This window comes from Anas acuta, chromosome 20 (genome assembly GCF_963932015.1).
Source record: "Anas acuta chromosome 20, bAnaAcu1.1, whole genome shotgun sequence".
In the NCBI taxonomy this organism is placed as follows: domain Eukaryota; kingdom Metazoa; phylum Chordata; class Aves; order Anseriformes; family Anatidae; genus Anas; species Anas acuta.
Window position 1 is genome coordinate 7,869,759 of NC_088998.1, and position 20,919 is coordinate 7,890,677.

The following is a 20,919-nucleotide window of genomic DNA, read 5'->3' on the forward strand; positions in this document are numbered from 1 at the left end:
TGCGCGCACCCAGCCTCCTTGCTTAGACCTCCTCTGGCCTCCCCAGCACTAATTAGCCCCCCTCGTTAGGAGCTTGCCCAAACGAGGACGTGCTGGCAGGGCCTTGCAGCCTCCTTTCCAGCGGGCTCGAGCAGCACAGAGCCACCCCGTGCGCATCCAAAGCCTCACCCGCGCCGCGAGCCCCTTTGCGCACCCAGCCACGGGGAGGGGGCCGCCGAGGGCGCGTAATTAAGGGCTGCGAGACGCAATTAGGGGATATTAATAGCAAATTGCTCGGCGGCCGCCGCTTGCCAAAAGCACCCCGGCGGCTCCCAGCCTGCTGCGCTGGCAGCGGGGCCGGAGGAGGTGGGGACAGGCTGCACGCGTCTGCTGCGTAAAAGGGGGGGAAATAAAAGGGTGTGGGCGAAGGGAGGAGCAGCGTTTTTGGGGTGAGCGCAGCTCAGGCATGGAGCTGAGGCCCGAATGCTTGTCTCAGCCCAGGAAGAGTGTGGTTAGGGTGTCCCTAACAGCCCCTGCTCAGGGCACCCAGCACCCAAAGGTGGCACCCGCAGCCCCTCCGCGCAGACTCCCGGAGACTGCGTCCCCCTGCTGCACACCACAGACCACGGGTGCCTCGGTACCGTCATTAAGCTTTTATTTCCATCGTCACAAAGTTCCTGGGTTCTGTTTTTTTTTTTTTGTCTGTTTGTTTGGAACCGGTTGCTTTGCTCGGTTTGCTCTTGAATTCATCTCAAGACAAGGCAGCAGGGCATGCAAGCCGGGAGGCCGGCACGGACGACGCGCAGACAGGCTTCACCTTGACAAACGAGGCTCTTCGCTGGAGCTGCTGCTTCTCAGCCCAGAGCTCGGCTGCCTCTCGGGGCAGGGTTTGTGGCCACACGAATGGAGAGAGAGAAGGGAGAGGGGTTTTCCTGCAGCACCGGGTCTTGTGCGTGCCACCGAGACCCCGGTGGGGACCCTGCGCGGCAAGCCCCGAGCTGCTGCGGTGCACCGGGGGCTGGCAGCTCCCTCCTTCACCCCAAAATTCACCCCAAACCTCCTGTCCCCAGCCTCCCCAAAGCCCTGGCAGAAGGAGGGGTGTCCAAAAGGCCCCAGCCCCCCCCAGTTTACATAGGGAGCGGGTGAGCTGCTTGGTGCCACCGTGCCGGCTGCGGGTCACCGCCTGTCCCTCCAAACCCAACCAAGAGCAGCTCCAGCAGCCTTGCAGCCGACCCCAAAACCCCTGGTCCTGCTCCAAGCAGGGATCAGACCCCCCAGGACCCTTTTCACACCCCAGCTCAGGGTGGGGAGGATGCAGGGCTGGGGTCCCCCTCTAGTGCTCCGGGAGCAATCCTGGGGGCACCCGAGTGCAGCGATTAAAGGGCAGCTCCGGAGGAAAACTCCCACCTCGCTTCTCTCTCTCGTGCCCTGGTACAGAGGCTGGGGGGGGGGCTGTGCCCCAAAACCCTACTTTTCCAGGAGGAAACGTCTCAGCCCAGCCCCAGCGCACAGGGAAAGGCGGCCACAAAGCAGCGACAGCGCGCGAACAGAGGACTGAAAAGAAGGGGAGCACAGACACTGCGTTTAATCAGGCAACACTGACGGGACAAATGAGGGGGGGACACACACACGCTGCAGTCACCGGGGGGGGGACGGGGACACCCACGCCTCTGCCTCGGGTCCCCCTCCCCGGTGTCATTTCAGCGCAGGGAGCGGCCCGGAACGGGGGGGCTCCTGCCGGCTGCTTGGTTGGGATGATGATCGGGTTGAAAATGAGGGACTGAAATTAATTATTTCGTGGTGGCGGCTCCGACCCAGCAGCTCCTGCCCCGCTCCTGGAGCTCCACGTGGGTGGGTTTCTGCTGGGTGCTGCCAAGCCCCCCGTGGCTGTGGCCCGGCACCCAGCCGCTCTCCGGGGCTCAGCCGATGTCAGTGATGGGGAAACTGAGGCACGAGGAGGTTAAGGCCAACATTTCCAAGCAGGAGGAGCTTCAAGCCGTATTTGCAGCAGTACCGAGGAGCTGCGCGTCCCGGTGATGCTCAAGGAGGAGGTGGGGACCCCAAGGAGAGACTGGAGGTGTCGCCAAGCCGGGGTCCCACATCTGCAGCCAGGTCTGGGTGCTGTGGCCAAAATAATCTGCTCTGGGGCGTTCAGCGTGCCAAAAGGGGGCAGGACAGACCCCACAGCGGGACAACGGCCAGCCCCGGCCCTGCAGGAGGGTCCTTCCCCTCATCCCCCAGCAGGGTCCTCATCAACTAGCAAAGAGCTCTGTAATGCAGGCAAAACCCCAATTTTTGTTCCTTTTTTTTTTTGTCAAATGTGCAAATGCTCAGAAAAGGATGAGAGGGGGCAGAGGGGGCCGAGGGACTGCTCCATCCCACCCCATCCGCACCGGCTGGGCGGACGCTGAATTTTGGTATTTTGGGGGTTGGAAACTCCTTCTAGCTGGCTGCACACCCCGCTTGCTTTGCAGGTTCTCCCCAAAAATCGGCGAGGGGCCGAGCTCGCTGTGTCTGACCCGGATGAGCGCTGATGGAGCTGAAGCACGGCAGCGGGCTGGGAGGGGCAAAGCCAATGCAAAAGGCATTTAAAAAAAAAAAAAAAAAAAAGGAGGAAAAAAAAAAAAAGTCTTCCAGGGGAAGTGACAGAGCAAATATTTGCATTTGGCTGGGAATTATTCCGGGTGCTGTGGGTCCGTGGTTTCCCAGCAGACGATCCTCGTGGTGTCACATCGGTTGGCACCGGGGGGGGGCCCAGCGCAGCGGGTCGGGGTTGGAGATGTTGGAGGCACCGCGGAGATCTGCAGGAGGGAGCTGCGTTTTGGCCACAAAGCATCAAAAAAAAGGAGTTCCCGGGGCGGGGAGGGAGCGACGCCTTCCAGGAGTCCCCCGGCAGCGGGACAGGGGCACCCTCGGGGTGGCAGAGACGTTCCCGTGGGCTCCCAGGCTCAGGGCTTGCGATTGCTCTCGGTGATCCCGTGGGTTTCCGTGGTGGGCACGGGCTGCCCCATGCGCTCCAGCTCCCGCAGCCCTTTCGGTGCAGAAACCTCCAGTTTTTGGCTCTCCTCCCTGCCTTTTCCTCTCTGCCACCAGCTCTTCCCCCAAATCCGGCCGCGGCTGCACCTGCTGCTGGCCGTACTGCGCACAAAGTCAGCTCTCCTCGGGGATGGGGAAAAGCATTTTTGGAAGGGCATTTTTTTTTTGCTTTGGGGCTGCGCTCCTGGCTTCCAGCAGAACCTGGCGCGTCCTATCCGAGGTGCTGCTCCCACGGCTGACGGGCAGCCAGCTCCGTGCGGGGGGCAAGCACGCCTTGCCACCATCCCCGAAGCAAAATAGGGACAAAGGAATGGGCTTGGGAGAGAAACCCAACCCTCCGTTAATACTTCTCATGCAGGAAGGAAAGGAAACGAGGCGAAGCAGCACGGGCTGGGCACCGGCTGCCTCCTCACCCTGCCCCACGGGGAGACCCAGCTGGTAAAGAAACGGAGAGCAGAGCGATGGAGCAGGAGGGGCTGCCCAAACCGACCCCCAGCTGAGCTGGCGAAGAGGAGGGAGACCGGAAAAATGCAGGAAATGGGGCAAATGGGAAGAAAAAAGAAGCTACGCCCCCCCCCCCTTCAAACATCAGCCAGCACACGGCGTGCGGGGGGAGGAGGTGGGGGGAAGGCAGATTTTTGGCTTCGTCGTTATTGCAGGCTCCCGATGCCCTGCAATAGTGTATGAGGATGTAAACCTTACAGATCATCACCTAGGTGTTCGGACACACACACACACACGAGAGACTAAACACGGCAGCAACATTTACAACGAATAAATAAAGATATCGATCGTCGAGATAGGCATATAAAAAAAAAAGCCTCACTTCTTTCCACCAAAAAAAAAAAAAAATGAAAGAAAAAAAGCACGATACCGTCTCACAAAAATAAAATAAAATAATCCTATAATAATATATATCCCTAGGGACCCGGGCTGGGCTGCCAGCGGCACGAGGGCTGTTCCCCATCACCGTTCGTGCCTCGGCTCCCCGAGCAGCACCCCGGGGTGCCGGCGCCCCGCTACCTTTGGGCTCCGTCTCCAGCCGGCCGGATCCCAGGAGAGGACCACGCCGGCGCATCCGCAGTCTGCTCCCAAAACGCAGGGAAGAGGAGCAAAGGGGGCGAGGAGGCTGGAGGGGCTCTGCCTTCGGTGCCACTCGACCCATTCCCCCGGCCCCGAAGTCCTGGGCGCTCGCCGCCGCTCAGACCGTGGTCTTTTGCAGGTTTTTTTTGGAAAAAGCAGAAGTTGGCGAATGGCAACGGCTGGTTCGGAGTGCAGAGAGGGGGAGTGAGCTCGCGCTTCAGGTGCATCCTTTGCTCGCGGAACAAAAAGGAAGGCCGGAGAGGGACAGGCAAGCTGCGCGCTGCGGTGGTCGGATGGCACGGAGAGCATCTTCCCCCAGGCATCTGCAGGGGGGGGAAAAAAGCACGTAAGAGCGAGGGGCAGATCCACAAACGCCTTGGGGGTCCCCAGCTGGGAACGCAGAGATCGTGGAAAGCTCAAAAATCCAGGGGGTTAAAGCAAAAGCAGGACCCGGCATGGTTGGTGACCCCCAAACCCACCCCGAGACATCTCCGCGCACCCCCGTGGGTGCTCAGCCCTGGGGTGCTGTGAGCCACGGCTTCCCCGGGACCGCCGGCTCCAGGGCACGATACGATGACACAGGACGTAAATGAAGCATTTAATGGAATATTGCTGCAGTGTCCCCGTGCCCCCAGCTCGCCAGCTGCCTCCGTGCCTCCCCTGCAGCGTGCGCAGCCGAGAGCGAGATTGGTGCCGCGGGCCCTGCCGGCACCGAGCGCTCGCCAGCTGGGCGGGTTTTCGGGCACCCTCGTGGACTGAGGGGCTCTCGGAAAAACCCCCAGACCTCCCCACCCGCAGCTCCCCCATGCCGGACTCACCGCCGCTCGGCCCCAGGACTATACGAGCCCGTCGTAGAGGGAGAGGGCTTGCACGATGGAGGGGTCGGCCTTGGAGCCCTCCTGAAACTCCTGCAGCGTCAGCTTCCCGTCCGCGTTCTGCAAAACGCCCCCGTTGAGGTGCTGAGCACCCCAGGGCCCCGGCAGCACCCCCGCTGTCCCCACCACCAGCCCCCCCTCGGATCCCATTCCCCATCCAGCCCCCCCAACACCCGCAGCAAGAGCAGAGCCACGGGGGAGCTCAGCACATCCCTGGGACCTGGCGTGGATTTGGGGACCCCCGAAGGGCACAGACCCCACAGACGGCCCCATGGTTGCCCAGAGCCTGTGTTTGTGGGGATGGGAGGTACCTGCGAGAGCCCAGATGTGGCAAAGGGGGCCCAGAAGTGCCTCCTGAACCCACAATGTGATCATCCTCACCTTGTCCATCATGGCAAAAATCCGATCCACCCTTTTCTCCGGTGTGTTTTCCTCCTCGGGAAGCTCCACCGTGTTGCCCTGCAGCAGCAGGATGGGACACGGTCACACGCAGGCACAGCTCGTGTCCTGCCCGGCGGTGTCCCCAGCTGAGGGCACGCGTTTTTGTCCCCCCCCCATCCCCACCTGCAGCCCCCTCATGGCACAAACCCAGGCGGACCCGACGGCCGGGCGCTTACCACCATCTGGTAAATGGCATCCACGATGTCCAGCATCTCGTTCCTCGTGATGTACCCGTCGTTGTCCAAGTCGTACAGCTTAAACGCCCCTGCGCGAGAGATGTGGAGATGCTCGGGGCCCCGACATGTGCCCAGTCCCGATGGAAACCTGCTGCACCCCCTCACCGCCCCCCCAAAGCCACCCCAAAGCCCAGGGCTGAGCCTGGCAGCGCCCCACGGGGCCACTTACACCGCAACTTCTCGTCCAGCGTCCCCCTGGAGGTGACCGACAGCGCCTGGATGAACTCCGAGAACTCGATCCTCCCGTCCTGGGGGAGGAACAGAGGGGTGTGAAGGAGAGGAGGGGGCGAAGGTGCCGCTGCCAGCCCCGTGCCACACAAGCCAGCCCCGTGCATCCCGGCGGTGCGAGCCAGCTGCCGGCGCACAAGGCGCAGCTGCCAGCATCCCACCGCGAGTGCTGCCCCCGCTGCCAGCGCAGGGGACACCTTGCGGGTGGGCTTTTGTCATCGAGACATCTCATTTCTCCTCTCTCGCCGCCTTTCCCCACGTGATTCTCATCGAATGAAGCGAGCGCGGGGGCTCGCTCGCTCCAGCTGCTCCGTTTTAATTTCACGCCCCGGGGAGCGCTGGAATATTTTGCGCCTCGAGCGTTGCGCAGCTGTTCCGAGGCACAGCACCGAGCTGAGACAGGGGGGAAGCAGCATGCTCGGTACCTGGGGGTCCCCTTGTGCCCCCCCTTGCCCAAACCACCACCAAACCCACCCTGCCAAAGCGCAGCCGCCGGCCCAGCCCTGAACCCCGTGCGCCGTGCCCGCGGCTCGCGGACTTACTTTGTTCTCGTCGAAGACGTTGAAAACAAAGGTGGCGAATTTGGTGGGATCGCCGAAGGGGAAGAACTGCTTGTAGATCTTCTGAAAGCCGGCGGCGTCGAGCTGCCCGCTGGGGCAGTCCTTGATGAAGCCCTTGTACCTGCGGAGGAAGGGCAGAGGGACGGGCGTCGCGCGGCTCCGCTCGCTGAGCGCACCCCCGGAGGCACGGAGGTGCCGGGTGCCCCCGGCCCCGCTCCCCTCGCTGTGCAGCACCCGACCCATAGGGGACGAGGTCCTGGTGGGCATCACGGAGCTGGAGAAGCACTGAGTGGCCCCGGTGACACCGAGCAATGCCCGGCAGCAGCCCAGAACTGAGCCACTTTCACGCTGCGCACTGGCAGGGGATGGGGACACCGCAGCGGGGAGCACACGTGGCACATCCACACCTCAGGGCACAGCCCCAGAGCTGCAGCCACCCCCTAAATTCTGATCAAGGGAAGCTGACACCCCGCTGCCGAGCCAAATTCCCATTTAAAGACCCTCCCTCTGCAAGGCTCGCAGCAGAAGCCCCAAAAGCACCCCCAGGACCCCAGTGCCGCGTGCCCGTCCTACAGCAGCTCGGCTGTGCCATGGGATCAGGCACCCATGGGACTCATCCGGGCTGCCCCAGCCCTGAGCAGCTCCTTGGGCTGGGCACAGGGAGAGGGACAGGAACCCTTTAAACCCCCAAAAAAGAGCTGCTGCACCGGGGGCAATCCCAGAAGGTGCAGGGGAAAGGGACGGCTGGTTCCTGGGTGAGGGGACAGCACTGGGACCCCGTGGGACCCCCTGGGATCCCGCAGGGCACACGAGCATTATGCAAGGCCCTGTCTGGATCCGCCAGCACCCGCTGCAGCGGCCGAGGGCTGGAGGAGGAGGGGAAGGGGGCGGCGAGGTGGGAAACCGAAGTGCCGGTGACATCTTTTCCACGGTGCTGCAGCGCTGACTCATCGGGGTTGGGGGGGGTGGGGGGGGAGAAGGATGAGAGAAAGAGATAAAGAAAGAAAAGCTTGACTGGTTTGATAGGGAGATGAAAGGGAAGCGGTGGCTTTTTTAGGGCGTCGCGTTTGGGGGGCGGAGGGGATGGGGTGGGTGCACGCTGCCAGAGAGGCATCGCCGTGTCCTTGTCCCTGTCGGGGCCGGGCTGCCAAGGGACACCCGATGGCACCCCTGGGTGCTGGTGCCGTGCCTCAGTTTCCCCCACCTGGCTGCTGCAGGTCACCAAAGGTTGCGTTCAGCCCCAAAACCACCACGGGGTTGTGAACGTCCAGGGGCCTGTTAGTAGGGGAAAGGCGCCCCGTGTTTTGTGCAAACCTCTTGTGGGACCCTCTCCACTCGGTCCCCGAGCACCCCCGGCTCCTGCCCCGCACCCCCAGCACCTCACTGTCACGCCGGTACTCACCACTGCTGCACCTCCTTCTCTGTAACTGCAAGAGGAAGCAGAAAAAAAAAGAGGGGAAAAGAAGAAGAAAAAGGAATTTAGTGTTTGCCCAGTGCTGGCACTGCTCTGCACTTCCCATAAGCCGCTTCCAGGCCTGGAAGGGGGAGGAGGTGCCCATGGGCACCACGTGCCCGAACCCAGGCTTTGCATCCCCGGTGAGCCGCAGCCTCCGAGGCACAGCCCAGGGCTCAGCAGGGGGTCACCCTGGGCCCCCCCAGCCCCAAAAGCAGGGAGCCTACAAGGACATTTTGCTCCCTGCAAGGGGAGCACGGTGAGATGCTGTGAACCATGCAGGGCTGGTTCGTGCCAGCAGGATCCGGCCCTGCCCTCCCACCTCCCCGCAGCCAAAAGCATCCCCAAAACATCAGCAGGAACGTCTGCTTTGGGGTGCCAGCATCCCCCCGACCAGCCTCAGCAGCCCCTCGCCCCCCGCCTGCTGCTGCCCTCCAGCCCCAGAGGAAACACTCGCTGCAGCTCCGGAGCCCTTTGCATGAGCCTGGTGCTTGGCAGCAGCTCCCTCTGGGTTCGCATGAATACACAGCATGTGAAATTTGGTTCCTTTCTGCAGCCCCCCCCCTCCCACCCCTCCTTCCCAGGATTATTTTTAGCTGCAATTGTCAGGTTTCCATGCGGTGCTGCCCGCCGGGGATCCCCCGCAGCAAACGCTCCGCGCCCCTGCGCACCTCCTGGGCGAGGAGGAGGGTGCCGAAGGCTGCGGGATTCACCCAGCAGAGCCCCCCCGACAGCAAACCAAGAGCAGCACGCGGTGCCAATGGGGATGGTGACACGGACAGGGCTCTGACGGGCAGGGGGGCGCGGTGCTGCCGGTGCCAAAACCATTTCAGGCATGTGGGACGGAGCAGGAGCTGTGCTGGGTGCCAGGTGGGCACAGAGCGCACCGAGCATCCTGCCCCAGCCCACCCCTGGCACCAGCCTGAGCGTTCCTAACCAGATGTCAGGACACTTGGAGACCTGCAGCCTGCGATGGTTTCGCTTTCCAACCCCTTGGGGATCGCCACGTGGCTTTTCCAGCTCGGGATGCACCCGCCCAGCAATGGATGCTCACAGCACATCGCAGCCAGCTTGGAATTCGCACGTTTCGCTACCCAGGTGCTCGCTGCCTCCGAAGCACACGGATGACGGCAATGAAACACATCACCAAACCCATGCCGGGCCTCTGGGGGGGTTCACAGGGCTTCGGAGAAACCCCAAAATACACTGACTAGAAGATGGTGAGCATCACCAGCCCTGAGCAGCTCCGGGTGCCGTTCTGGAGCTCGCCGTGCAGACAGCAGCCCCAGCTGAGGGCAGCTGCAGAGCCCAGAGGAGCTCAACAGAGGAAAGGCTGTCACGGTGCGGGCGAGCACTCTGGGGAGCCCCAAACCCCAGCACCCCGCTGCGGGAGCGGTGCCGGGCTGGCACGCGAGCAGGGAGCCCGCTGCCAGCACGCTGGCACGGGGGAGCGGCCTCGTTAGTCATTTCCCTTGCATCGCGCATCTAAATAATAATAAAAAAGCAATAGGTCTGAAATCCGCCGGGATAACGAGGCGGAGCGGAGATGTGTCAATGTGCAAACGGCTGATAAAAATAGAGAGCCAAGCCACATCAACAGATGCCAATTACCTTGGGTGGCAAATAAAAGGAAGCAGCCTTCCAGCAGAAGGATTTACGACGTGCCTGGCAAAAGGCGCAGGGCACAAAGGGCGAGGGCTGGCGGGAGGTGGGTGCAGGGGCAGGGGGGGTCCCAGCCCCAGGATCCCCACACACCACAGCCCCAAAGGGTGCAGTGGGGTTGGGCTCAGTGGGATGGCAGCCAAAGGGTCGGCTTGGTGGGGGCTGCGGGGGCAGGAGTGGGGAGAAAGGCTCGGGGATGCTCAGCACCCAGGCTGGAGGATGCTGGTGGGGTTTGGCTGCGCCACGGGGGGGATTTGGAGGGTTGTTTTGGCAGGGGTGTTTGGTAGGAGGAGGGTGGTCATGGGACAGGGTCGCACAGGAGTGTCCTTCCAAAAGAGATGCTGAGCAACGCCTCGATCAGATGCAGCCTTCTGCGCACACATCCCCTGGCACCAGGATACCCGTTGGAGATAACACGATTTGCGCCTGGAGGATGTGCAGAGGTGCCCCCGGGTACCAGCCCCGTGGCCCCAGGCTCTCATGGAAGCCAACAAAGGCAGGTGGGAGGAGGAAGAGGAGGAGGAGGAAGAGCAGGACCTGGGGATAGCGGCAGCAGCGTGGGGACCCGGCCAGGTGCTCAGCTCAGCACCTCTGGGAGATTCACGTTTCGCTCTCTCCCGCTCGGTTTTTCTCCCACCGTGCTATTTCGGTCCTGGGAGCTGCCTTTCAACTCCAGCAGGAAACAATTAAGAAATCTGTGCTTTTTTTAGTACAGGAGAAACGCTGGTAACGACACGCGCGGGCTGGGCGGAGGGCGGGGATGCAGCCGGCTGCCTGGCACCTGTGGGGAGCGCGCCCTGCTCCGGGCACTGCCCCTGGGGCTCCCTGGGCCCTGCAGGGAGGGATCCTCAGCTCCGAGGGTTTCCATATCTGCAGTTACCGAGCCCAGGCAGGTCACTGCTTTGCGGCTGCGTCTTCCAGCCGGCCCAACCTCACCGGGTTTGGATGCTCTGGGCAGCACCGATGAGGGATGCTGAGGAGCGTCCCTGCAGCAGGGAGCTGCGGCCACGTAAACCTGGGGGGCACAGCGCCCTCCTGGCTGAGCTGAGCTGCCTGGCCTGGGCACAGGCCAGGGGGTGCATGCAGGGGCAGGGCTGCCCCCCACACTCCCCCCAAGCCATCCTCAGCAGCTCAGGGCGCTCAGCATCTCTCCGGCACGCAGAGCGCACCCAAGCTTACAGAAAGTGCGGCGGCTGCTGCATTCCCCTCCCCCCCCCCAGCATCGATTCCGGCGCGATGCTGAGCTGATGCAAATCAATTTGCAGCGATACAACACAGGCAGGCTCAACCCCGAGCGCTCAAGGACAAGGGATTGCCCGCAGCGCGTCCCAGCGGAGCGGGGCCCCGCTCTGCGGTGCCGGGGGCGCGCATCCCCAACGCCCTGGGGCTCAGCGGTGGTCCCCCAGGGACGGATGGCCCACAGAGGCTTTGGGGCTATAAATAGTGCACGTAGCTGCTCCTTAATGGATGCAGCACGCCCTGGGACCCTGCGGGATGAAAGGCACTAAAAAGCTGGGTTTGGGTATTCGTTATGAACCGTGATGCTGGAGGAGGCATCGCCGAGCTGGGAGCCCCCGCGCCGCGCTGCAGCCGCCCTCCCTCCCGCAGGCACAACGCCGTCAGCACCGATGTTTCCGCCTCTCTTGTCAAAGCGTGGGGAAAGGCACAGGGAAACACTGAGCACAGGGGCAGGAGCAGCACAGGAGCTGCCCCAACCCATGCCCACGGGCCCTCGCTGCCCCTTTGCAGCACCCCCGGGTGCGTCCCCGCTCCCATCCCGGCCAGGAGGAAGGTTTCGGCCCCGCACCCCACACCGTGCACAGGGACACCCAGCACAAAGGGACAAACCTCAGCTCCCAGCTCCCTCAAGCAGCACCCAGCTCCCTGCTCCCAGCTCCCAGGACCCCAAACTCCCACCCTCCTGCCCCCTCCTCCCCATCAATCCCCAGCAGTGACAGCGCTGTCACCACCCGCCCTCCGCATGCCCCCTCTCTTCCCACCACCCAGCTGCCACTGCAGCAAGAAACAGCTCCGGTTAATCATTGCTCGAGCCCGTTAATTTGTTTGCCAGGCTGCGAGGAGAGGAGGACGCGGGGCTGCGAGTCCCCACCCGCGCTGTGCCCGCGTGGGAGCTCATCATTTATAGGACCAGGGCAAGGACGGGGCAGCTGTAGGGCTGCAGGAGAGATGGCCGGACCCCAACCCCTCTGGGGACGCTTCTCTCACATGACAGCACCCTGACCCCAACAGGGCTGCCAGATCAGGAAAACCAGAGTTAATTATTTCCAGCCACAAATGGCACTCGGCCTCCAGCTTAGCTAAAGACGAGGCTCTCCGGATGGGCAGGTGGATGCTTGAGGCCGCCTAAACCTCGCCAGGATGCTCAGTGCAGCACCCAGGTGAGCGTAAATTGGGCACCCACGTGTGTGCAGAGTGTGTGCTCCTGTGTGAGCAAAGTGTGAGCTCACACGTGAGTCAACTGGGCACCCACGGGTGTGCCAAGTGGGCACCCATGTGTGTGTCAGCCAGGCGCCCATGCGTGCACTGCATGGGCACTCCAAAAATAAACTGTGCGGCTCTATGCGGACAAGTTGGGCACTCATACATAAATTATTTGGGTGCTCCTGTGCAGATGATTGGGTGCTCGTGCATAACTTCACGGGGTGATGGTGCACAAACTGCCAAGGTGCTCAGGTGTGAGCGAAAGGGGGACTCATGCGTGACCACGCTGGGCGCTCGTGTGTGGTTCTGTTGGGTGCTCGTGCATTTATCGGGCACTCATGCATGAACTAATTGAGCACTCAGGAGTAAATTAGTGCAATTAGCAGATTACACACTTGTGCACGTACTAATTGGGTGCTCAGGCGTGAATGGATCAGGTGCTCGTGCATAAATTAATTGGACCCTCGAGCGAGAACCGGCGGGGGGCACAGGCACCAAGGAACCGGGCGCGCGCAGGGACCAGCGTGCGACCGAGCACCAGCCAACTGGGCGCCCATGCATAAATTAACTGGGTGCTCCTATGCCAATTAATTGTGCGCTCGTGTGTGCACTAATTGGGCACTCATGCGTGAACTTATTGGGTGCTGACGCGTAAATTAACGGGGCGCTCATGCACGAGCTAATTGGCCCCTGATGCGTAAAACAACGCGGCGCTCCCGCGTGAACCCGGCGCACCCTGCAATTTGTGCCCAACACACTCCACCCCGCACCTCTGCCAAACACATAGTTAAGGATTGTCTGAAGATAAATGTGTTATAAACTCCGCTTTCAACATCGTCACAATGTTAATCTGCATCAATTACAAACCGCGCTGCTCCTCCCCGCGCACAGGCAGCCGGGACCAGCAGGACGCACGAGTGCTCGCTGAGATTCGCTCCTTGCCCTGGGATTGGGGTTGCAGGGATGAGCACCATGGCCAGAACCAATCCCCACTGCACGTGGAGCCCTTTGCCCGTGGGCTTGCAGCAGGCTTCACACCTCATTCTGCCAAACACGTAACCGTGAGGGTCGGGGCATCTTGTCCAGGACCCCCTGGCCCAAACTCCAGCCCTCGGCCCTACAGAGCGGGTTGCGGGGTTAACAGCATCACAGCCGGAATGGTTGTTACAGATTTCAAGCCTCTCCCCACAAAGCACGCCCCGAGCAGGCAGCAGCAGCTCAAGCCCTTCACCAGGCGTTAGCCAGGACTGCAATGGTCCAGGCAAGGACTGAGAACAGCGCTGGAAGCACCCACAGACTCACACGTGCAAGAGCGATGGGGCGTCCTCCAGACCGCAAAATGCACTGAACGGCACCAGCCGGTGCCATGTGGCCGTTCCCCTTTTGGGGAGCAAAACGCCTGCCATGTGGCTTGGGACACGGCTTGTGCCCGGGGACTTTGTGCAGGCAGAGGGGGTGGAAAGCAGCAGCTTGCCCGGGGCCGGCTGGAGCGTGGGCACGGAAACTCCTCCAGCAAACAGCACGCCCCCAGCTCCGGCACCAAACTCCCCCGGCACGCAGCACAGGGCTGCAGGGACGTGACACCCCCAGGCTGCTGCAGCACCGGGGGCTTGCTGCTGGCCCCAACATCACCCAGCCCACCCCGTGCCTCATGCCCTGCTCTGTCACTTCGGGTAGTGGGGCCAGGACCATCCATCGCCCCCTTTTAGGGCGCTGCAGGGCTCCCCTAAATCCCCACGGTACATTTGGTGACGGCAGCTTTTAAGATACGCCGCACGTCAGCACTTCAGAAATGTGGGTTGTTCGGCCCTGACGACTTGGTTTCATTTAAATTCTGGATTAAATATGTAACCGACGTCCTGGTTAAACATTACGGAGCGCGCTGCCTTCCTGCCCCCCAGCAGGGCTCAGCCCCATGGCTACTGGACTGCCCGAGGACTCGATCTGCTCCCCCTCCTGCTCCAGGTCACCCCCATGGACACAACCATGGGAACAGCCTGACCGCCGATGCTGTGTCCATCCCAGAAGTATTTCCTTCTGCTAACCCAAACCCTGCGTGCCCACAGCTCCTCCCCACGCACCCCAGCAGCGCCCAGTCCCGCTCCCAGCCGCGCTGCCCACATGTCCCCATGGGGGGTCCCATCCTCAGCATCCCATTGCCACCGTCCTCCTCCTAGCACCCTCGTTGTAGGGTCACCAGCACCACCAGAGCTGCCTCTCAGAGGGGGACACAGCCACCCCAGCACACACGGGCCAAGAGCCGCTCTGCTCTCATCTCCCCCCGCGGCTGACACGGGCAGCAAAACCAATACGCAGTTAAAATCCCTTTTAGACTGCATTAAATATTCAAGGGGCCGACAGCAGGCTTTGGAAATCGGGTTTGGGGAAGAAGCAGCAGTCGCTCTTTGCAGCACAGGCAGCAGAGGAAGGGCAGAGCACTGAGCCCGGGCTGGGGAGTTAACGAATCAGGCTGAAGGCTCCCACGGCACAAGCCGGTGGCTGCAGCAGGTTTACCCCTGGCTCTGTTGGATCCCAGCTTCCCCACGAGCCGAGGCAGCGATGCCCCATGGCAGGGGCATCCCGAAAATGAGAGCTCCCGAAATGGCCGGGAGAGGCACTGGAGGAGCTGCAGGGCGGGCAGATGCGCCCCGGCCCCTGGCTCCATCCCTGCAGGGATTTGGGCATCGCCTGGTGCCCGGGCGCTGTCCCCAGCCATGGAGTGATTCCTGACCTGGGCAGAGGGTGCCGGAGGTGCCCTACACCTGCTCCTCCCCCAGGATAAAGGGGACCCCCAGGGCATCTCCGTGGGGTCCTGCCATCGGTGCGGAGACACGCGTGGCCGCAGCACGGCACAGCCAGCCCTGCCTCCACGCAGAGACAAAAAAATAAGCCCTGGAGGGCGAGCGGCTTGCAGGGGGCAGGGGAAGAGAGCCCTGCTCCAGCACAGCCCCCGGCACAGCTCGGGTCCTGTCCCCAGCACGGGGAACCCACGGCAGCAGCCACCAAAGAGCCACGGCATGGGGCAGGGCACCCCGGGCGCATCACTGGTGAGGGGGATGGGGGCCCTGGCTGCCTTTTCTTAGGGCTCCCCCTGTCCTAAGAGGACCCAGAAGGAGAGGAAGGCACAAAGCAAGGCCACGAATGTCCCCCCCTGATCGTTGGGCTCCTCCCTGGAGCAGCCGCTTCCTTTGATGCCTTCAGAGCCTCTTGTTTCACAACCTTAATTATAACGGCAGCAGCAAAGGTCAGCAGAGTGGTTAAGCAGATCCATTAACATGTCAGGGGATAAATGAAATGTGATTCTTCCGATGCCTTCGCAGCACCAGGCCGTGGCTGCCTCGCTCGGTTGTGGGGTGGGGGCCAAGGTCCCCCTCGTGTCCCCTCCTCGTGTCCCCCCCGGGGACCACAGGGACAGGGTGCCGCAGGTCTGATGCCCCAAAACTCGCTGTGCTCACACCTACCCTGGGACAACGAGATGTGGGATTTGCCACGAGGAGAGCAGGGTCTCCCTGGGGAGGGGGCTGCAGGTGCTCTCCAGGCCACCACAGCCCCCTGGAGACATAAAATTGGGTCCCCCCCCCCTCCAAGATCGCAGTGACCGGGAGCCTGCACCACAGCCACCACCTCTGCAGCACCCGGGCTGGGCGCTCCCATCCCCAAATTCCCTTTTGGGCTCCTGCAAATGCCTTTATGCACCAAAAGCAGCCAGCAGCAGCTCGGCCTGGGCTTCCAGCACTGGGCTTGCGCCCACCTCGGCACCCCAAAGGGGGTCTGCAGCCCCACGCCACCCGCCCACCCCCAAGGAGAGGGTCCCGAGGCACCGGCTACCCCAAAATGGTGCACGTAGGGCAGAGAGAAGGGACACGGGGCTGGTGCTACACCCAGCCACTGCGACCTCCCCACGCTCTGGGTGTTTCCCCCATCGTTTGCTGGTGCCGGGTGCTCAGGCACCGGGCTCGCTTCTCACCAGCGTGCCCCAATTTCCACCGGGTGAGCAACAGGAGGGATTCCAACACCAACCAGCCTGGCAGAGGAACCCAAAGCCCGGGGCCAAACACTTTGGAGGATAAAAATAAACCCACAGCGGGGAGCCACTGACGTCCTCCGCTGTGCCACCCGGCCCCCTGCTCCTCCCCACGGCCCCGGCTCCATCCCTGCAACCCCCAGCCGAGGAACCCCCCCCCCGGTTTCCTGGCTGCAAACTGCTGCAGCTGGAGAATTTTCTTCCTTTTCCCCGCAGAATTTAGCCAGCCGCCCCGTAACTACCAATCGATATGTTTGTAGTTTGCTCTTAAACTAATGCCCATTAATTCAATGCATTACTGTCGAGCAACAGAGCCAATTTTGCGGCTTATTGTAAAAGAGCAGAAAATGATGATGCCGGAGTGAGCTGAAAATCCACAAAATAGCTCACAGTGGGTGGGACGCGGCTCCTGGGAAAAAGAGCATCTTCCTCTGCTCGCACCCTCTGCAGCCCGGGCACCGTTCCCGTGCCTCCCCCAGCACCCCGGGTCCTGGGGGGGGGTCACGGCTGGCGTGGAAATAAGGCGCTGTTAGGGGGGCTGCACCGGGGAAAAGCTGCAGAGAGCAAACTTGGAGAGACACCCCCAAAAACGACCAGAGGGAAAAAGCTGAATTGTGCTTTTCCAAAGCACCCTCAGACTTTTAAGCCTGTTTTGTGATTTGGAGGGCTGCCGGCACGGTGCTGGTGCTGCGAGCAGGGACACCCAGCGCTGCGTTTCTCTGCCTGGAGTCCATGGAGAGCCCTTCCCAAGCACCACGCACGCTCTGCGCCCACACCTGCTTTGCACAACCTGCCCTCAAGGCCTGGCCAGGACCTTCACAACACCCCAGGACCTTCACAAGCTCAGCAGAACCCGTTCCCAAATCCCACGGTGGCCCTGGTGCGAGCACCTGGAGCTAAATCCAGAGGGGAGCCGGGCACAGCCCCGGGGAGCAGGGGGCTCCTCGAGCCTCCAGCATTAACACCCCCGGGACAAAACCCACAGCAGCCAAACCTGTCTCTGAGCTCCCTCAGCGAGGCACGGGGAGGATTAATAATAAATTAATGATTATAAAGCACTCTGAGAGCTTTTGGATGAGAGGCTCCATGGAAGCACAAGGCAGGAGATGATTTATTATTCATTACCGCTGCCGTTCCTCCCGCACGCTCCCGCACAGCAGCAGCCCGGCCCCCAAGGAAGGCCGAGGCCTTGCAGGGCTCGCTTGGTGCTGCCAGATTTTTGTGGGCACTGGGAGATGATGAAGGACTCATGGCGATGGGTCCAAACCAACGGGGCAAGCCCTTGGGCGTCCTTCTGCACCTTCAGGTGCCCAAGTGCCATTAAAGCCACCCCCCGGCACCGTAACGGTGCAGGGAGCCCTGGTGAGGGTCCCCAGCTCCTGCCCTTCCCCGTCTGCTCCTGGAGGGCTCAGGACGAGCTGCGCTGAGCAGCAGCAGTGACACAATTTTGGTGGCCAACCTGCAGCATCCTCAGCAGCACCCCCAAATCGCTGCGCCCAGGGCCAGAGAAAGACCCCGGTGGTGTCACCAGAGGGGACGGGGGACACCAGAAGCCACCCGGCACTGGGACATGGTGCAGGCTGGGGGTGCGGCCCCCCTGTAGTCCCGCAGGTGTGACAGATCTGCAAAAATTGCCAGAGAGGTGCTGTGACACCACAGACCCGTGTGACATGGGCAGGAGCCACTGTCCCCTGCTCCAGCCAGGGACCGTGTCCCTCCTAGAGCACCCGCTGCAAACCTGCACTGCCACCTGCATCTCCTCTGTGCCCAGATTCCCCCAAAAGCAGAAGGAAAGGAACATTTTCCAGTCTCCCAGGGGCTGGAGATAAATCAGAGGCTCCCAGATGTGCCTGGGAGGGCCCCGTGCAGTGCTTGGCTAGCCAAGAGAGCGCGCGCTCGCCTTGACGGCTGCAGAGAAGGGGCAGAAACACTCAGCAAAAGGAATTAATCCCGGAGACAAGAGGGGGAACGAGCAGAGCTCAATAAGCAGGGCCTGGTGTTAGCGATGGCCACACGGAAAGGGAAGGGCACCCGAGAGAGAGGTGCAGAAAGTTGCGAGCGAAGCGATTCCAAAGGCGGTGACCCTCCGCTGGCCCCAGCCCGCAGAGACACCCCCAGACGATGGCTCTGCCGGCGCTGTGTCTGTCAGCACCGCCGCTGGGAAGACACGGGGCAGCTCTCCCTGTGTGCCAAAGCCTGGGGCCACCCATGGGTGCAGAAAGCCCAGCGCTTTCTGGACATCACCAGGGGATGAGGCTGCTCTCTCCATCAGAGCTCGGATGCGCGCACGGCGATCCCCAGAACCAGCCCACCTGCACCCGCCGTGGGGACACCACAACCCACCTCCAGCCCCTGCCACCCCCATGGGGCTGGCCCTGCCACCTATTTTTTGCCATTTCTGCTCTCCGAGCCGCTGAGCCGGGGTGCCCCAAGCCACCTTGCCACCCCTCGTGGGCTGGCTGCGCCCTCCTCCCGGCTGTGCACCGGCGAGAGAGAGAGGGAAGCAACCCGGCGTGTGGGGTTGTGCAATGCACCAGCGTTGCCTCCTCTCCATATGGGAGAACTTGCTGCATCCTAATCTATTGCCTTTTTGGGTAAGCGCTGCTGTGGGACTGCAGCAATGACAGGGGGAGAGGAGAGCTCGCAGGTCTGCCGCACGTTAGCGGCTCCCCGGCCAAGGAGAGGGGGGAAATATCTGCGCCCGGCCAGCGGGGAGGCAAACTTGAAGCGTCAGAGCCTTTGTTTCCTTTGTGCATCCCTTCAGGATAACCAAAAATAAAAAAATAATAATAAAATTGGGTTGCTAAAACTGGATGGCTCAGCCGCCAGCCACGCTAATAAGATTAGAGAGGAGGATCAGAGGGGAAAGCCACTCACCCAGAACCCGGGGTTATTGAACTGCTGCTCAGATACTCGCAGGAAAACACCGAACCCGGTGCCGGCGCACACAGCAACAAAGGAGCCCCCGCCAAGTAACGCCCCCAAACTTTGAGGGCAACCCGGACGCCCTGGTTATGGGGGCAGAGCCCCCAGCCAGGGGTACGCAGCCGGCAGCGGGGCCGGGGGGCTGCAAAGCAGGGCCTGGGGGAGGCTGAGGGCAGGATGCGGCCCCCCCCAATATCGGCAGCTCCGAAATAGGCCGCGGAGAATTGGGTTGGGAAGAAAAACGCCGGGTTCCTGCGGCTCCCTGCCCCTCTCCTTGCCCCCGCTGCGTGATATATATAAATAAATAAAAATAAATAAATATACCCAGGGCTTTTTTTTGTGTTTTTTTTTTTTTTTTTTTTTTTTTTTTTTCCCCTTCCTCCTCCTCCCAGCCTAAATCCCTGAATTCTTGCAACAAAGCCCGGCGGAGCCTGCGCCTTCTGCTCGGGAAACGGGGCCCCGGTGCCCGGGGAGCTCCGTGCGGGCCACCAGGGACCGGAGGGAGCCGAGGGGCTGCGGGGGGACCTGGGGGGGACCTCGGAGCCGCCGCCCCCCGCGCCCCAGCCGCCCCCCGAGGCACAGCCGACCCCCCCACCCCCCCCACCCCCTCCCCGGTATACTCACAGTAGGTTTTCCTGGTCAGCTCCTCCACAACTTCGGGCTTTAACTTGCTGTTGGATTTCCCCATGGTGGCCGGCGGCTCCCCCCGGCTCACTGCGGGGGCATGGAGCGCCGGGGGTCCGGGGGTCCGGGGAGGGGGGGGGGGAGAAAGCTCCCTGCCCTGGGCTACATCCCGGGGAGGGCAGGAAGGGATCGGGGACGGTTGGAAGGGGGGGTTAAAGGGGGGGGCTTTGTTGCCGGGGCTCGGTTTAGCAGAGCCGGGAGGAGCTGCGGGGCCGCCCCGTGGCTGCGCGCACCCTGCGCGCGTCGCCCTGGCTGCGCGCACCCTGCGCGCCCTCCCCGCTCCCCGCCCTCCTCCGGCAGCCGGGATGGGAAAGGATGGGGATGGGGATGGGGAGGGGGTGGGAAAGGATGGGGAGGGGGTGGGAACGGGGGGCGGCCTCCCCCGGCACAGGGAGGAGGAGGCTGCGCCGTGGGGATGGGGTTTGGGGGGCTCCGGGGACGCCCCTCCCCAAGGACCCCCCTGGGGATGCCCAGCGCTGCCCACGGCTGGGGGCAGGTCCCCGCCTCCCCCCCATGCTCTGCGGTGTGCCCGTGGAGCCCGAGCTCGGTTTAAACCCCCCCCCCCCGGCTTCAACCTCCAGAGATTTGTGGCACTGCCAGGAAACCGTGCGAGCTCTGAAAGCGGCGGATCTCGGCTTTTTTTTTTTTTATTATTTTCAGCCTCAAAACCACGCAGGGCTTCAGGGCTGTAGCAGAGCTCTGCGTGCACGCACGCACGGCCATGAGCTGCACCGATGCGCTCCATAAATTCGGTTTTTCTTCCCGCCTGTGTTGCAACCAGGGCCTCGCCGGAGCTGCCCGGGCACGCCGGCACTGCTGTGGCAGCAGCCAAGGAAAGGGGAAAATAAAAACACAAATCCGTGCTTGGAGACAGCGAAACCTGTCCGCAAGGCTGCGGAGAGCTCAGCACCAAACACGGGGCCTGTGCTGTGAAGGGGAGGAGGAGCACGGCTCATGCGACATTGGCTCTGCACTTTTTTGTGTTTTTTTTTCCCCTTAAACCAGCCAAGGGTTGCCTGCCGCTCAGATATCCAGGGATACATTCCCCAGGTAGATGTTTCCAAAACACAGAATCCTCCAGGATCCTGCCTTCCAAAACCGAGCTCGTTAAGGCAGAGGAGGAAAGAAAAAAAAACCACCTCCCTCAGCGCCACGGCCCAGCTGGGGCCCCCAGCAGCCGTGTGCCCGGGGGGTGAGCTCTGGCTGTGCCCTGCTGCGAGCAGAAACGGTGCAGGATCCACCAGGAGCCATGCAGGAGCCTCCAGGAGCCATGCAGGATCCGCTGTGCCCG

The 20,919-nt window shown here is 62.2% G+C and overlaps 1 protein-coding gene across 1 annotated transcript; it reads right to left on the reverse strand.

Annotated features, from left to right (window-relative positions):
* Window positions 1-612: 612 nt before the first annotated feature.
* NCS1 (neuronal calcium sensor 1) lies at window positions 613-19,952 on the reverse strand. The gene is made up of 8 exons (XM_068656900.1): window positions 19,569-19,952; window positions 7,841-7,865; window positions 6,421-6,559; window positions 5,820-5,898; window positions 5,591-5,679; window positions 5,355-5,432; window positions 4,917-5,033; window positions 613-4,421 (listed from the first exon to the last, which is right to left on the reverse strand). Exons 1-7 carry the CDS (start codon window positions 19,630-19,632, stop codon window positions 4,935-4,937), a joined length of 573 nt encoding a protein of 190 aa, XP_068513001.1. The 5' UTR covers window positions 19,633-19,952; the 3' UTR covers window positions 613-4,421; window positions 4,917-4,934.
* Window positions 19,953-20,919: the final 967 nt, after the last annotated feature.

What these genes read in the sequence shown, in the direction of transcription:
- NCS1 (XM_068656900.1), bottom strand. Translation starts at nt 19,632, where the DNA reads ATGGGGAAATCCAACAGCAAGTTAAAGCCCGAAGTTGTGGAGGAGCTG. An exon ending in ACGTCTTCGACGAGAACAAA is followed by an intron (nt 5,899 to 6,420) that starts GTAAGTCCGCGA and finishes TTCCTCCCCCAG; the next exon opens with GACGGGAGGATCGAGTTCTC. An exon ending in GCTGGACGAGAAGTTGCGGT is followed by an intron (nt 5,680 to 5,819) that starts GTAAGTGGCCCC and finishes TCTCTCGCGCAG; the next exon opens with GGGCGTTTAAGCTGTACGAC.